Source organism: Thunnus maccoyii, chromosome 5 (genome assembly GCF_910596095.1).
Source record: "Thunnus maccoyii chromosome 5, fThuMac1.1, whole genome shotgun sequence".
Taxonomy (NCBI): Eukaryota; Metazoa; Chordata; class Actinopteri; order Scombriformes; family Scombridae; genus Thunnus; species Thunnus maccoyii.
Window position 1 is genome coordinate 19,804,949 of NC_056537.1, and position 16,506 is coordinate 19,821,454.

The 16,506-nt window shown below is 40.5% G+C and overlaps 2 protein-coding genes across 3 annotated transcripts; both read right to left on the bottom strand.

Annotated features, from left to right (window-relative positions):
- Nucleotides 1-948: 948 nt before the first annotated feature.
- On the bottom strand, nucleotides 949-8,457 carry LOC121897122 (cadherin-1-like). Its single transcript, XM_042411422.1, has 14 exons — nucleotides 8,446-8,457; nucleotides 8,202-8,357; nucleotides 7,975-8,116; nucleotides 7,720-7,883; nucleotides 7,486-7,614; nucleotides 7,209-7,394; nucleotides 6,864-7,108; nucleotides 6,524-6,666; nucleotides 6,202-6,426; nucleotides 5,762-5,986; nucleotides 5,529-5,659; nucleotides 4,537-4,680; nucleotides 4,224-4,396; nucleotides 949-984 (listed from the first exon to the last, which is right to left on the bottom strand). Exons 1-14 carry the CDS (start codon nucleotides 8,452-8,454, stop codon nucleotides 981-983), a joined length of 2,076 nt encoding a protein of 691 aa, XP_042267356.1. The 5' UTR covers nucleotides 8,455-8,457; the 3' UTR covers nucleotides 949-980.
- Nucleotides 8,458-11,151: 2,694 nt separating this feature from the next.
- Nucleotides 11,152-16,282, bottom strand: pdp2 (putative pyruvate dehydrogenase phosphatase isoenzyme 2). 2 transcript variants are annotated; one of them, XM_042411423.1, is made up of 9 exons: nucleotides 16,178-16,282; nucleotides 15,624-15,744; nucleotides 15,308-15,514; nucleotides 14,879-14,998; nucleotides 14,498-14,784; nucleotides 13,235-13,340; nucleotides 12,911-13,147; nucleotides 12,522-12,821; nucleotides 11,152-12,337 (listed from the first exon to the last, which is right to left on the bottom strand). In XM_042411423.1, exons 2-9 carry the CDS (start codon nucleotides 15,702-15,704, stop codon nucleotides 12,062-12,064), a joined length of 1,614 nt encoding a protein of 537 aa, XP_042267357.1. In that variant the 5' UTR covers nucleotides 15,705-15,744; nucleotides 16,178-16,282; the 3' UTR covers nucleotides 11,152-12,061. The 2 variants fall into 2 exon arrangements, with proteins under 2 accessions (XP_042267357.1, XP_042267358.1); XM_042411424.1 differs by having other exon boundaries at nucleotides 16,175-16,257.
- Nucleotides 16,283-16,506: the final 224 nt, after the last annotated feature.

Below are 16,506 nucleotides of genomic sequence, written 5' to 3' on the forward strand. Positions count from 1 at the left end.
CTGTATGCTTGAGTATAGGGAGAACTGTAGCGACGCAGACCTCTCCAGGACAGGAATATTACGTAGACTGACAGCAGTAAACACAGTGCAGTGAATGTTATGGAGCTCCCCATCGCAACATATGAACCCCCACGCTAGTGGTAAGGAGACAAGAGGAGGACAGTTCACACACAGCTCAGACGTTGAATAACATTTTTCTTAACAGTTAGAAATGTACTGTCTGTACATATGGGTGGATTCTTTAACCAGAAGAATCTCTATGTTATGAATTCATGTAAATATAATTTACAGAAATGTAGAATTACCTGTTGGTTTGTGTTTAGTGCAGCTCGGTGTTCAGATCCAAGGCTGTTGGCCAGAATAGCCGAGAATCCAAACAGTAAACTAAAGAGGTTCAGACCCATCAGAATGATGATCTGTTCAGAATTCACACATAATTAGCTGCTGATATAAGCAAAAAAGGTTGCATAAGAAATTAATACTTAAGTATTTACCTTTAGTTTATTAGCTTTTCTCTGAACCTCCATTGCCAGACAGCCAGCAGCCACATACTGTAACAAAACAAACAGTTATAGCCCAGACTTTGACACCAAAGATGTCTGAAGGATTTCTACTACTACTGATATGGACTCACACATAGGCTTGGCCACACAGGTGTTGTCATAGAGACAGCGCAGTTGTAGCTCACACATGCATATGTGACTGTGGTTAGTATGCAAGCTAAGGCGCTGAGGATCTGCCCCACCTGAGGGGACACATACAGTAAGATGCCAAGCAGAGGGTTTAAAAGCAACCAATGGTTTGAACAAGCACAACAAAGTAGTATCTCACCCCAATGACTAAAAGTCTGGTGTTAACCACAGTACCAAACCAACGATGAATTCTGGCGTTGTGTAGTGTCTCATTATTGGTAACCTGAGTCAGTGGGCGGGTGTCCTTAACATACACCTGGTACAGCCCCTCCTGGAACATGTTCTCCGTCATCTGTCGTAGAAGACAAAAAGGTAACTTGTAGAAAAACAAAACTGTTGAAAAAGTCCAACCACATATTACTCCTGCATGCAAATCAGTCAAACACACACACCTTTGACTCAGATTTCATACTTGATTTTAGTCTACAGTATGTCAGTTGTTGTTGCTTACCTTCCCCACAGGTTGTAAAGATTAAACTTATTTATCTACACGTCTTCATATAAACAGAAAATGTCATCTAACTAAAATAAAAAACATTAGAAAAGAGATGAGATCGTTGTTTCACTGCTGCTGTTATTCATTGGCGCAGTCAATCTGGAGGGTCAAAGTTCACTTGAGTTGGTTGATAGTCAGTGGTTGAAGTCCACTCTGGAGGGAGTGATTCATGGAGATTGTTGGTCATGACTAAAAGAGTTTATCAGCTTGTAGAACATGCGTACTGTGGTATTAGAGAACTGGTTTCATTTTTGAGCTGGGTTGGGATTATATTTTCTGTCCTAACTCCATTATCCACTCTCACTTCTCTCTTTCTAAAGCCAAATCTTTTAAACATAACGCTTGTTACATTCTGCACCCTAAACCCGTCATTTGTATAGAATGAGACCCAAAACACAGTTTATATAAGAATAATGCAACTTCATTGAGTTTACAAATAGAAACAAACTTGATTTGTGAAACAAAGCTTTAACACACTCTTTAAAAGTGTGTAACAATAAAATGAAATGAAATGAAAAAGCATAATTAAAGAATATAACAAATGAAAGCAAGGGGTTAAAAACCATATTAAAAACAAAGGATAAAATATTATGAAGGCAAACATTATAGTGTAAAGATATAACATAAAAGCAAGTAAAAAAAACAAGATTATGAAGATGACAAGCTCAGAGAGATGGGAGTGGATCCCTCCTTTGTTTCCTGGATCACTGATGACCTGACAGAAAGGCCACAGTTTGTCAGGTTGAGGAACTGTGTTTCTGGGACAGTAATGAGCAGCACGGGGGCTCCACAGGGAACTATACTGGCTCCATTCCTGTTCACATTGTATACCTCGGACTTCAAATACAACTCTGAGTCCTGCCACATCTAGAAATACTTGGATGACACTGCTATTGTGGCGTGTATCAGGAATGGACAGGAATCCGAATACAGGGATCTAATAACAGCCCTCAGTGACTGGAGTCGGAAAAAACGCCTTTAACTGAACACCTCAAAAAAAAAGGAAATGATCGTGGATTTCCGCAGGTCTAAGCCCCCTCTGGAGCCAGTGAAAATCTGGGAGGTGGACATTGAAGTGGTGCACACCTACAAATATCTAGGGGTCCTTGTGGATGAAAGCAGGACTGGTTCCCCAACACCGACGCCCTCTACAGGAAGGGGCAGAGCCGCCTGTTCTTCCTGCAGACACTGCGGTCCTTTGATGTGTGTGTGGAAATGATGACCATGTTCTACCACACGGTGGTGGCCAGTACACTCTTTTTTGCTGCAGTGTGCTGGGGAGGCAGCCTTACAGACAATAACACCAAGCGATTAGACAAGCTGGTAAAAAAAGCGGGCTCACTGCTGGGCAGGAGATTGGACCCACTAAGATCTGTGGTGGAGAGAGGCACACTGAACAAACTGAAAGCTATAATGGACAATAGCAGATACTCTCTCCACAGCCTCCTGGAGCGACAGAGGAGTAGCTGCAGCAGTCAGCTCCTCTCATTGTGCTGCAGAACAGAGCGATTCAGGAGATCCTTCATCCCCACAGCAATTCCTCCTGAATTGACTGGATAGTTTTTTGTTTTTATATTTTGATGAGCTCTTGACAATTTGAATTTCCCTTTGGGGATCAATAAAGTAACATCTACCTATGTATCTATCTATATACAAAAAGCCTGAGCTCCTTGATCAAGTCTGTATTTTTGGTTAATTTTAATTAAACAGCAACACTGCTTGTGACATCCAGTATTTTACATCATTTAGAAATTCCTTCAGAGTCCCAAGACTGTCAGACCTACTCACATTCAAAGGTACAGTAAACTGTAGAGATCTTTGTCTCATCTACTTATATAGCAATAAAAATAGATAGAGACCACAGATTTGCCAATGCAGTGAGTTGCCTCGTACAAACATTGCACACAACTCCATCACTTTTTCACATGCTGTCCACTTAACATTTATGTAAAGCAACTTTGAATTAGCCATAACTCAGAATTCCAGTAACATATGTGACTGAAGTTGTTGTTCATTATCATTATTCAGTAAATGATGTTTACTTTTATTTGTGTGATTACATTTTGATATAAAAGAAGAGCGACAGTGATATGACATCATGGAAACAATCATTTGTGGAAGATTTGACATTCAGTAAGCTTTGGACATGCATATGATTAAATATGATTTAGTTTGTTAATGTCATTGTTTACCTGCAGTTTCTAGCAACAAGCCAGGAAAGCACGACAGAGCTAAAGCTGCTTCCATTTCAAACCACAACTAAGTTTGGGGAAAACCACAGAAATGCAGCAAATCAAACAGCACTCTGAGGACTTTAGGACCAGTGTTCCAGACTCTGAAAGTCCAGGTCCTCATCTGAGCGTGAAGAATTGAGGGAACTGCGCAAACCTGCCACAGAGCCAACACCTTCATGACTAAACACCAGAAGAGAGACATGAGGAGGAGCTATGGGGTCACTCTCAGCTCATTTTACAGAAATCAGCTCATCAGCTCAGTAACACATTACAAATAAAAACATAATTTATTTGTTAAGCACTGTTGACATGAGCAATGATAAAACAAGTAAAAACAAAGTTAAAGGGGTTAAAACATGGCATAATACAGTATATGAAGAGGGTAAAAACAATAGGATAAAAACATTATATAGAAGTAAGTTGGGGAAAAACAGAATTACAAAGATGATACTGTTTATAAAAAGTATTCATAAAAAGTTAAATATGATAGGACCCATGATTGAGCCTTGAGGAACTCCACAGGCAATGTGTTGTTTAAGATGTCTGGTATTGACTGAAAATGTTTTATTTGAGAGCTGTGGGTCAAATTGTTTTCACAACACTGAAACCTCATCACTTCTGCAAATATTGTATTTCAACCACAGCAGGGAAGCAGAAAGAGGTCACACAGCACTGTGGGATGATGGACACAAATTTGGCGAAATTAATTTATAAATGTCACGTCACACCCATTCTGTTTTTCCTGGCAGTGTCTCACTGTCATCATCATCCTCTATCCCCCCTGTGTACAGGTCAGCCAACCTGCTGAAACGCGACCCCCAGCGGGCCAAGCTCTGAAAGTCCTGCATCTCATCTGAGTCTGAGGAGTTGATGGAACTGAGCGAACCTGCCTCAGAGCCGACACCTTCATAGTCAAACACCAGGAGCGAGTCATAAGGAGGAGCTGTGGGGTCACTGTCTGCAGCATTCATGTTCTAGAAGGTAAACATAGCAAAGACACTGAGCACAAACATGTTGTAGAGTTATAAAGCTCTCACAAACATATAACAAATATTATACACCCAAGATATACAAGTAAACATACTATCGGCCACATATATCAAATTTCACTCACATCTTCAATGAAGTTGCAGATCTCCTCATTGGCTTGGGGCTGCAGGCGGTAGCATGGGTGGGTCTGGACAGTAGGATATACATCTGTGCAGAAGACCTCAGGACGGTTATCCAGCCCTCTGTGGAGTTGACTCAGATCATACTCCTGCAAAAAAAAAAAAAAAAAAAAAGAACAAACACACTTTCAAACACTGAAACAAATATGGCATGAAATAAAGAGCAACATCAACACAAATATGTTTCATTTAGCATGACTCATTGGGTTTAGTTTCAGAGTGGGTAGTGTAATGTAATCATTACTACCGCATGTCTGCTGTGTGTGTGTGTGTGTGTGTGTGTGTGTGTCACAGTTTCACCTGATTTTCCCTCCCCTTCTGCCTTATCTGCTTCTTAATGCATCACTAACACAGTATCTCCAATTCACACCTTGTTATTCATTTTCCGCTCCAGTTGCCCTCAGTAAGCTTCCCATCTCTGCCACTTATCAGATTACACAGCTGCTTGCACACCCTCAGCTAACATTCATCCCTAGTAGTTTATGTTGTCTTGTAAATATCTAGCCAATCCCCCGTCTAGTAGATACTTTTATCCTCTACTGCCTTGCTGTAAATCCCATCATCTGAGCATAAAACCACAACTGTTACATTGTGAGTAACTTGTGCTCACTATGTGCATCTGCAACAAATCAGTCTTCTTGCACTTATGGCCTTTTCTCTTAAAAATGCCACAAGAGGTAAGACTAGTCGAGGGACAACAAAGCGAGGATCTTACTACTTCCATCCCTGTCATTTGTAGACAGATAGACTACTTCTATAAACCAATTTAAGCAGACATCTGTCAACATAGATGTCCTGTAATAACAACTACATTAAAGGCAACATCTTGAACTAATAGACTGTATAGCCTTATTATTTCTATTTCCGACTGATTACAGGGCCAATTTACATCTAGTGTCCTAAATCTCTCCTCCTCTCTTCCCCCTTCTGCTCCTACCCGGTCCTCTTCACCTCCTCCCTCCTCATCATAGTAGAAGATGTTGCTTCTGGGTTCTTCAAGTAGAGGGACATCTTTTTCCATCCTCCTCCTCCTCCTTCTCAGCAACAACAGCAGCAGCAAGAGCAGTACTATGGTCAACGAGAAGCAAAAAAGAGCCACTTCAGACGGACCGAGTGAACCAAAACAAATTTAGGACAAACTGGTGAATAAAAAAAAGGCTCACTACATACACAGAGCACCAAAAATTGTTCCCAAAACTGAGGTTGTGAGAGAAGAGATATGTAGATGAGGAGCATAACGTGGGATGAAGCAGGAGGAGACGGCCCCTTGACACTGGCACACCTCTACATTTAGTGTGCTGTCTTGGTAGAGCATGTCAACATCATAGATGCGCATCAGCACATAATAATCCCCAGGAGACAACTCCCGTCTGGGAGCCAGAGCTGCCACATTGCCTACAAAGGAGGGGGGGACAAACCCAGAATAAACATTTCAGGAGTGGTTTGAGTGTTGAGTTGTATTTGATTATGTGTGTGCGTCATGGAGAGCTGGACAGCTTTTAGTGTTATGTTTTCAAGTCATACAGTGTTTAAAATGTGCAATTGTTGTCAAGTGTAATGCTGTATGCCAACTCTTCCACATTTAATTGACTGTTAGTGAGCACTCTTACTTGTGGAATTGGTGTTAACAGTCCAGTTGATCCGGTGCTCTCCTTGAAGCTCCACAGTAAACGGCCCAGCATGACCAGGTCCGTCTAGGTCCACTATATCCAGCTGGACAGGAAAAGGCTCACTGTTGCATAGACTGGCTTTCCTCTGCTTGATCAAAGGGTGATGGTCATTCACATCCAATAAACTCACAACCAGAGTCCCTGTACCTGTAGCTGGGACTGTATCTAGAAGCATGAAAAAAAGAAAGATTGCCTAGGTTATTGTTCAGTCGAGGTATAATTAAAAAAGGATGCAAGAATGAGACTGAAACAGTAACTCTACCATTGTCATAAGCCAAAACTAGGACTGTGTATTTGCTGTCTTTGACATAGTGTGATTCTCTGTCCATACTGCTTTTGATTTTGACGGATCCGGTGTCTTTATCGATAATCAACCACCTGGCAGTGTCATTATACAGTTCATATCTGAAAACAAGAGACACAACCTGATTAGAATTAAAATAGAATATACAAGTATAAAAACATACATATTGTTTCCACATGTAAACATTATGTACAGTACCAGTCAAATGTTTGGACACACTGTCTCTTTCAAGAGAATTGGACGGTATGTCCAAACTTTTGACTGGTACTGTATGTATGTATGTATGTGTTTCCATTACCTAACGCTCTGTTTCCTGGCTGTGTCTGGGTCCTTAGCTCTGAGGTCGACCACAGAACTACCTACCGCCACATTTTCTGAGATCATCTCATGGATCTCTGCTGGGCTGAAAATAGGAGGCTCATTCTTGTCCACGACTGTTACAGTGACTGTGGCTGTCGAGGTAGACACCGGTCCGGAAAATGGCACCTCATTTGTCACCACCACCAGCAGAGTGAAGACAGAAATGCTCTCAAAATCGAGTTCCTTGGAAGTGACGGAGAGCAAGAAATGAAGAATAAAATACTTGGCAAATGGAGTAAAGCAACAAAGACTTATTGATGAAAATGGATTAGTGTGTCTCAACCTTGACTGTAGTGAGGATTCCCTCCATTTTATTGGAGCCTGTGGTGATGCTGAAGTGTTCCCCCTCATTGCCTTTGATTATTGAGTATTTGGTGTTGGCGTTTGGAGATCCTAACTCATCCTTGTCGGTGACCTTTAGCCTTACCACTTCCACTCCAGCCTCATTCTCTGGCACTGATGTGGAAATCTAGGAAAAAAGTAAGAAATTCTGTTAAATGCAGTCACAGATCCAACTCACTTTGATAGTACTGTGATGTATCTGAACATTATAAACTCACAGATGTGATGGGGAATTGTGGAGCATTATCATTGCTGTCAGTAATGGTGATGACAGCAGTGCAGGTGGCTGTTAGTCCCTCCCCCTCCATATCAGCAACCATTATGATCAGCTTGAACTCTGGGTGAGTCTAACACAAGGAAGTGAGTTACAACAAAAACAATGGCTGGCACATTAGGGATAAACAAGACTTGGCGAGACAAACAGAATAGTCCACATTGTTTGACTATTTTACCTCTCTGTCCAGTCCACCTGCCATCACACTGATCATTCCACTCACTGGGTTTATGGCAAACATGTCTTCTGTGGGCAATTGAGTCTTTATCCGATACCTAATTATTGCATTGTTTGTCTGTGGGTCATCCTTATCCACTGCTGTCACCTTCATGACAGAGTCATCTGTTGAAGACAAAAAATACAAACTTGAAGTCCCTATTTTTCAGGAAATAAGGTAAAGTTTAGAAAACTCCATCTGATTCCTTTCTCTCACCAGCGTCTGCGCTTTCGCTCACTTTGCCATAGAAAGGGTTCTGAGTGAATTTTGGTGCGTTGTCATTCTGATCAATGATGTTGATAATAAGCTCCATGGGCTCTTCAGCATTTGTGCCCTCATTCACTGCATGGGCCAACAGCTGTAACACACACACCGCACATACAGTATTGCAAATAAAAGGAATGGTGCATAAGGATTGAGAGATTATTCTTTGTTTTACTCACACTGTATCTCGCTGTTTTCTCCCTGTCCAGCGGCTTGGTCACATACAGCACTCCAGATCGTCGATCAACAGTAAAAACACCCTCGGGGGGCTGATCGGCCCCTGGTCCACTGATCCTGTAGGTTATTGCCACCTGTTCATCTTTGCTTGACTTAATCTAAAGCGCAATAATGAAGATTACATTTAATACATTTAGTGCAAATGCATCCAAAACAATTTAATCTGTTTATTACTGCTGTATTTACCTTCACCATGAATTTGGGAAATGGACCCCTGTCATTTTCTGGAAAGTTAATAGGTGGAATAACCCACTCCCTCTTCATCCGTTTCAAACCTCCAGACACATGTGGAAACTCAATAGCAGGGAGCTGCTGGGGACCCATGTAAGATTTATTTTATTTGAATCAGTTTGCGCCATGTCAATAGAGTACTTGTACTTTACCTGCAATCTAATCAATAAAGCAGGCTTTAGTTTACAAAATGACTTTTACCTCAGGATGTTTGCTTCTTGGTATTTCAGTATTTGAGCAGTTGGTTTTGTTGTTCAAGCAGTGAGGTTGTATCCCTGCTGCAGCCTGAACAGCCAAACACTGAAGAACAAACATCAGTTGTATCATATTGAAGTGTAAATAATAATGAACTGTATGTTATATTGCACTGGGTTTTACACATACACCTATGCTTTAAAGAAAAGAAAAACACACGGAAATATATTAAGACAAATACTGTTATCTGGCTGAGCAATGACTACAGTTTTCTGACTGTGGAGGAATTTATAAATTGTCCCACCTTGTTCCTGCAGTGTCAAAACACTCACCTGGACTTGGCAGAGCAAAAAGAGCACCTTTAAAGTCCTGCTGTTCCCCATCGTCTGCTTCAGTAAAAAACCCTACAGATCTGTCCTCTGCTGTCACCGGACTGACCCTCTAGACTGGATCCTCTGCTTCTTTCTGGGTTGCCAAGTTTGTAGCATTTACAAACTCTCCCTGTTGAGTTTTCACCTTCAGAGTTCCTGAGTCAGTGTAAATATTAATGCTGCATCCTCCAAACTCATGTACTACCAGTAACTGCTCTTAAACTGCCTGCAGCTACAGTTACCATGTGTCTCTACTTTAATCTACACTACCTCTACTGATGATGAGTAGTTGTCTGATTTTATCAGCCACATGTTGGGGGGAAAACAAAGAAGTTAGAGGTGACCTCAGGCACTGAGAGGCATGCAGGTGTGTCTATTTATGCAGGTGAAGCTTTCCAGTTTTCCACTGACCTTTTAAAAACTGTGACGTTTCTGTAACAGGTATTTTTAGTCTAGTTCATTCTAAATGAGCTGACCGCAGAAACATATCAAATTTGTTTTATATATCTTCACTGAACTTTAGTTTGCAGGATAATCGGACTGCATAGGGCTGAACATTTTCTCTGAGGAAAGCCTGCACATGTTTACAAAACACACACCACAAGGATCAGATTGGCTCCCATGACCCTCAGCAACTAACAAGTTAGCCCAGTTTATTTAGACAACTCTGTTTCCCACACAGCTTTAGAAGTTGCAGCATCAAACTCTCTACCATTTTGCCAAATGTAGTATTTGTTTTTGTCCTTCCTCACTAACTGGTCTTATAAAGCTGGTATTAACATGTTGGATGACATTTTGATCCAACATAATTAACAATACACAAGCCAAACAATATTATTTCTCAATAGTTTAATTACATCTTTATTCCAGTGAGTGGACTGTCAATTTAAATATGATCACATAAAAGACAGCACATTTACGCAACATTAAAATCATACTTTACAGCTTACATACAGGTCAAATAATCTGCCAAGTAAACAGAAAAAGATGTGTCACAGATGAGTAAGTGACATTGCGAGAAAAATGAAAACAAAAATGCAGACAAAGAACAAAGTGAATGTGTGCAACTTATATTTACCACCATAATTTTCTCTTTTAATACGCAACTCAAGTAAACTGACTGGAATACACTGAAAGATGTGCTTTTTTCCTGCGAGTGAGACTTCATCACATTATCTGTATTTTGACCTGGTAAATGCTACAATTATGAATATGTGACCTGTGTTAAGTGAAATAATAAAGAAGCCTGTACAAAGTGCAATACTGAAAACTGTCCTTTCATTTAAAAATGTGTGTAATTATTTTTTTTTTTGTAACAGGTTCTAATGATCACTGTTTTTGTTCAAAAATATCCAGAAAATGGCAGCCGGAGGAGATGCTGACTGTGATCTGGACAGAGCCTCTGTCCAGTATTGTGAATAGGGATGCAACGATTATAGATTTTGATAGTACGATTATAGTCTGGGGAAAAAAAACAACTGTTTCACAATTATTGCATTAATTTATTTCACAATACTACGGATGGATAAAATCATATGAGCATGTTTTGTAATGAAGTGGGAGCATAAGACACACACTTCACCGAGGTTTGTGCAACAGAGGGCTGAACTGCAGCAGCACCAGAGTCTTAAGCTAAAAGTGAGTAAGAAAAATTAAAATTAACCAACCACGCCAAGATCAACTTCAATTGGACATTGCAGTAATCACTGTAGTTGTTGTCTAATATTTAAAATATACTATTTTTAGTATAGTATTATAAAATTAAGATGAACTTTATTGATCCCCTAGGGGAAAATATTACTAATGTAGGTAATAGACTGAAGTGTTTGTATTATCAACTGTCATCTATGTATATTTTTTATTCATTTTTTTAATCTATATTAATTATTAATCTAATTTTACATGTGGCAGGAGAAAATCCTGTCTATTATTGTCTATTATTTTTTTTGCAGTTTCAGTAAAAATTAAAGAAATTTAGAACATCTCTTATGCAGCTGTCATTAATCACTGAAATGCAGTTAATTAGATCCCATGGTATAACTCTGGAAGTCTACAGGATCCTCATGTTAAGTTAGTCTTTTACATCCGGCATATTAACACTGATGGGAAGAACCAACAGGATGTAAATGGTCCCACTGAAGCTCTTGAGGAGATTATGTACCGTTTTGGTGAGTGTTAATTTATAAACAGTATAATGCTCCTTTTCCTGCTTTGTTACCATTGGTTTATGTTGCACTGAAAGCCCAACGCCTAACTCGCCATTACTTTGTTGATTGTGACACTTGTGTATCTAATGCCCTACCAGCTCAGTGTTTCAGTAAGTAACTTGCCACTTAAGTAATGATTTTCTAACTTAGTTATTACTTGGTGTATTACCTTCACTTGAGCAGTATAGCTGGATGGTGATCTCGAAGATATTGCATTAAATTCGAGGTGTTGGATCCTTTGGCAGCGACTTTTCTTCGGCAAGTTTTACAAATTGGAGATCTGTCTTCTTGAACAACACCCTGACCATTCTTTATGTATCCAAAATACTCCGAAACTGACCATTTTAGGTGTTTTTGGTGATTCAACACTTCAATGTTGGGTCCCTCAGCCATTTCCAGACACATCTCCTTTAGCTAATGTAGCCCCCCTCAAACACAAATAAGGGGAGTTGCATGACAGCATGTGCAACTTTGCTTAGCTGAACTTGTTGCAGCACAGCATTTTAAGCTGGTACACCAGGTTTGTTTTGGTTATGTGGCGGAACTTCAGCCTGCAGTCTGCAGGTTGCACCTATGGACATTTTTTTTAACACAACTGTCTAGTTCTGTTAAATTTTCCTACACAATACAACTGTTGTTCATGGAAAAATAACCTACTATAATGTCCCTTTTTAAGAGTGAGAACAGAAGTGTAGCTGAGCCTTCATGGTTAAAAAACCATGACATTTTAAAGCGCGGTTAATAGTGAAATCAGTTAATCGCTGCATCCCTTTGTGAATAATTGTGAATAATCTTTTGTTAGCTGTGGTGAGGTCTGACTAGGTCAGAGTTCAGATACACCACAGTAGCTGTGACATCGTCCCTGTACATTCGAGCCAGGTCCTCTGGCAGAGCGAGCATAGACGCCAGTCTCTCCTGGCATAGTTCTCCATACTCCCCCGTGCCAAGTGCATGTCTGATGAGGTGCGTGGCAGCATTGGTGTCTAGAGCAGGAGAGGCACGGGCCCGGCGTTTCTGCAAGAGTTCATGCATCTGACCCAATTTCAGCTGCCTCTCAGATGGAGAAACTGGAGCCTGGAAAAAATAGAGCACAGACAGGAATTTGAAACATCAAATGTGGTATTTAGAAAGCACCACTTTATTAGCAACACTTGAGCTTTATGAGATAAAAACAGAAGAAAATGAGATCTGGTCTGTATAAAAGTTGTGTGCTGTTAAAGGAATAGCAACATATTTCACTTTCACTCAACAGACAAACCTGTAAATGAATCCCACTCAGGTGCTCTCCAACCAGTCGTACAGCATCCTCACTCCTTAACTCGTCCCACAACCCATCAGTGCCGAATATCAGAAAGCGGTCTTGAGGTCTCAACTTGTGATATGTTATCTCTGGTGCCACATCAAGATAGGGTGGAGTATGGTAGTTGGGTGGCGTGTACTGGTATAGGTTGAGAGAGTCGAGATCCACTCCAGATTCCAGGCTGTTTAAAATGCCCTGCTGCAACTCACGGCTCCACTTGAATCTCACGTCGCCAAACGCACGCAAGGGCATCAAAACCTGACAAGACAATAAAACGATAGGATTTGTTTTCTACATGTATCCATTGTACAGTGCCTGCTAAGAATTATGCCATGAACTCCTCTCACCCCAAGAAGTCTGTCATCTGTGACCACTGTGTCTCTCTCTGAGGGTGGGTGCTTGGCTTTGATCCGCTCCACCTCAGCCTGGTTCTCTGCATTGTGGTCCTGGGAAAGGGGCAAAGCGCTCCATGAGCCATCCTCTTCCTTCACGCCCAGCACCGCTCGGCAGTCACCGGAATTTGCTATATGGATCCCATCTGTGCCAACATGAGCCACACAGGCTGTGCAACCAGCAAACGCAACCTGAACAGATAATGATGCATGTGTATCAACATACAGTAGTGTGACCCTGAAGACACCATAGCAGCAAAGAAAAGTTTACATTATCACCTGGATGGCTGTGCTTTTCATCAGGTCATTGGAAAGTGGAAGTTGAGCCTCCAAGGAGATATCAGCGTCGAGCCGTCTAAAAGCACGATCCAGGGCATCCGGAGGACTAAAAAAGAGGGTAAATGAAGGAGGGATGTAAAAGGAAAATTCATATGCACATATATGCACATACTTCTACACATAAAACTACATGTCTGGGTTTCTGTTATCTGGTAACTACAGTTTTTTTATACTAGGAAAATCTGTTGATGTGCAAAATATCTCCCCAGTCATAATATCTGGTGAAAATAATTCCTTCTGAGCAAAATTTTAATTGTATTAAAATAGGCTAAGATTAAATTTCCAAATATCCTTCTATTTAAAAAAAACAAATCTTCATTTTTTTGCGAATGTGTAGAACCAAATCAAAACAGCACTGTGATGTCGGCTTGTGGAGGACAAGGTCACAAGGCTTATGTGCAGTGCAAGTTGTGGAGAGACATTTGGCACCTTTGATTTTAAGTCGGCAGCTGCACGCTTCACTGCTGTATGAAGCATAAGAAGTGAAATGATATGAGTGAATAGGTTATGGTTATTTTTCATTTGTTTTTAAAAAGTTTTTATTCTACTTTATTTTATCTGAGAAAAGGCCTATAGTGAACAGAAATTACACTGTTATTAAAATGTAATAAGCCAGAAAGGCCAACATGTATTTTTTTGGTTTGTCTGCAAATTGTTTTTATTCTCTTTTATTTTATCTGAGAATATGTGGGCCTAAAGCTGAGGGAAATTCTTTGTGTTTACATGTTGCCCCAACGAACATAGGCTTTCGTAATATTTATTTATTTTTAAAACAGCGTTATGCAGGTGGGTCTATAGATGGGACTTATTTTATTTGAAATATAATGTATAAGCAAAAGTTGCCTACTTTTCAATAAAAAATATAAATCTACATGCCTTGATGATGTCATTATTTATACAGCCTGCCTATCAATTATTTTTAAGCTAAATAAACATTGAAATTTGGAACACTGAATGTCAAGGGACTAAAAACTCTAATTGTTGAGTTCTTCTGACATGGTGGATGAACTATCACCCAACAATTACCTTAACCAATTTAGGTTAAAGTTCACATTTATATCATTTTATATAATGTACATGAACAAGCAAGGACATTAAGATAAGGAAAAACAAGATAGGATTAATTTCTTCAGAATAAAAAAAAAAACACCACCAAAAGAATTTGGTTTAGTCTGCCAGAGATACACGTATTTTTGTACATACCACATGCCTTCATCATGTTCCTCGCTGTCCAGTAAGTCCTGCCAGAAGACTCTGAGGTGGTCAATGTAGAGTGAAGCAGATTCCCGATAGTTTAAGTCTGCATGGTGTTTGTACCACTGCAAGATGGGAGGAACGGGTCTGCCATGCTCCATACACCTCTCAAGCTCCTCCAGGCTCTGCTTTGGCATCATTGCAATTGCAATGTAGTACAACAACCGCTCACTGACAGCCTGAGCACATGCCCAACCCCCATGTCCATCAAACACTCCAAAGAGCATGCCCTTTGACTGGGAGGGATAGAGAAAATTTAAATTAATTTTACAGGAAGGTGGAGAGCAAGAAGTGAGGTGGAAAAATAGGGAGACAGGAGAGGATGCATACCTGTAAGCAGGTGGCTGCACTACGACGATCCTCATTAGGCGTGTTGGCAGCTATCTGGTTGCTCTCAAACTTTTTCACAGCACTGAGTCCCCTGCCATCAAACTCAGGTACACTCACAGACTAAGACATGGATGAAAAACATGCTTAGTAGTAGCCAGCTATTGTACAACTGATAACCAACATTTCCCCCTGGCCAACAACAAAACCCACCTTGGTCTTAGGCTAAACACACATTCTGTAAATGTACAAGTTTACTCATATTTTGCAGAGTTATACTAAACAAAAAACAGATCTGATATAAAAAACAAGTTTTTCCACCTTGGAAATATGCTTGCCTACTGTATATTTGAATCTCCAACTCTTATCTTTTCAGACAGACAGTGTCAATGTCTCCTTGATCCCAAAGAGGGACACAGTGGTATATAGTACCTGCTCATTAGATCGCAGAATGCTGTTGATCTGAACTTGGCTGAGCTGGAAGTCTAGATCCTGACGAGTTGAGAAATGTCGCCCACTTTGAGATCGAGTTCCTGACTCCTCACCTCTGCAGCACCACTGGTCTGTTCTGGAGGTACCCCAGGATGAGAAATGGACTGGTCGCAGTTGAGAAGGGGGAGATACTACCAGATGGGAATACTGAGTGAACAGAATGAGTTATAACATTAGGATTTGCCTGAAAATAAATACTGCTGAGTATAGAATATAACAATCCGGATTAATCAGAACAGACAATCAGGAGATTAACCTGGAATGGGGCACTGGAAGAAAGTGTCTGTGTGTAGCTTGAAGCTCTTTGAAGGATGCTGGCGTACAAACGCCCAGACATTTCTGGGACAGGGTGTTGAGCAACTCAAGAACCCCGATATCTAGAAAGCGAGGGAAAAAAGAAGTGAAAGTTATGGTGACACCGGCACGATTCCTGTGAAGACACCTGGCATTCAATGTGCTAATGTAAATTATATAACGTTAGCATGCTAGATGGTCTATGAGTTAGCCAGCTTACTACCATGATCAACGTGCTATAAGCCAAGAACAAGCAATATTAATTCATGTGTTCCGTGGGGTTAACGGGTGCGTTAACCCCACCTAATATTACCTAATATTAAGTTTGATAACATCAGTTATCAGTGAACTAGCTATGTTAATTACGATAGCTTGCTAGCTGCCTAGCTTCACAAACATGTTAATCGCTAACGTTATACCAAAACCGATACTCGAGCTAAATGTTTACATACAGACTGACGAAGTGCCTACATTAAATACGTTGAATAAAAACGACATGAAAGAAATACGTACAACCTTAATACGAAAAGTACGAATGAATCGATCTCAATCTTCTTCTTCTTCCACTTCTGCTTCTTGTTGTGTGATTTTGGCAGTGTGAACGCTACTAGGCGTATTACTGCCCTCCGCAGGACAAAATTTAACTGACACAATCACACTCCATATTTTCATATATAACTTAACCCTGAATCATACAGGAACTGTAAAACTGCTTTGGTGATCAGCTGGTGGTTCTCATTTTGGCCAAAGAAATCGATGTCAATCGTCTAACAGCAACATAAATGACCGCGACGTATGACAACATCTGACGTTGCCATCGGAGGCACTGTTGTAGTTTCATGCTT

What these genes read in the sequence shown, in the direction of transcription:
- LOC121897122 (XM_042411422.1), bottom strand. An exon ending in GAGCGAAAGCGCAGACGCTG is followed by an intron (nt 7,884 to 7,974) that starts GTGAGAGAAAGG and finishes TGTCTTCAACAG; the next exon opens with ATGACTCTGTCATGAAGGTG. An exon ending in CAGGTGGACTGGACAGAGAG is followed by an intron (nt 7,615 to 7,719) that starts GTAAAATAGTCA and finishes TCCTTGTGTTAG; the next exon opens with ACTCACCCAGAGTTCAAGCT.
- pdp2 (XM_042411423.1), bottom strand. Translation starts at nt 15,704, where the DNA reads ATGTCTGGGCGTTTGTACGCCAGCATCCTTCAAAGAGCTTCAAGCTAC. An exon ending in GTGCAGCCACCTGCTTACAG is followed by an intron (nt 14,785 to 14,878) that starts GTATGCATCCTC and finishes TATCCCTCCCAG; the next exon opens with TCAAAGGGCATGCTCTTTGG. An exon ending in GAACATGATGAAGGCATGTG is followed by an intron (nt 13,341 to 14,497) that starts GTATGTACAAAA and finishes CCTCTTTTTTAG; the next exon opens with TCCTCCGGATGCCCTGGATC.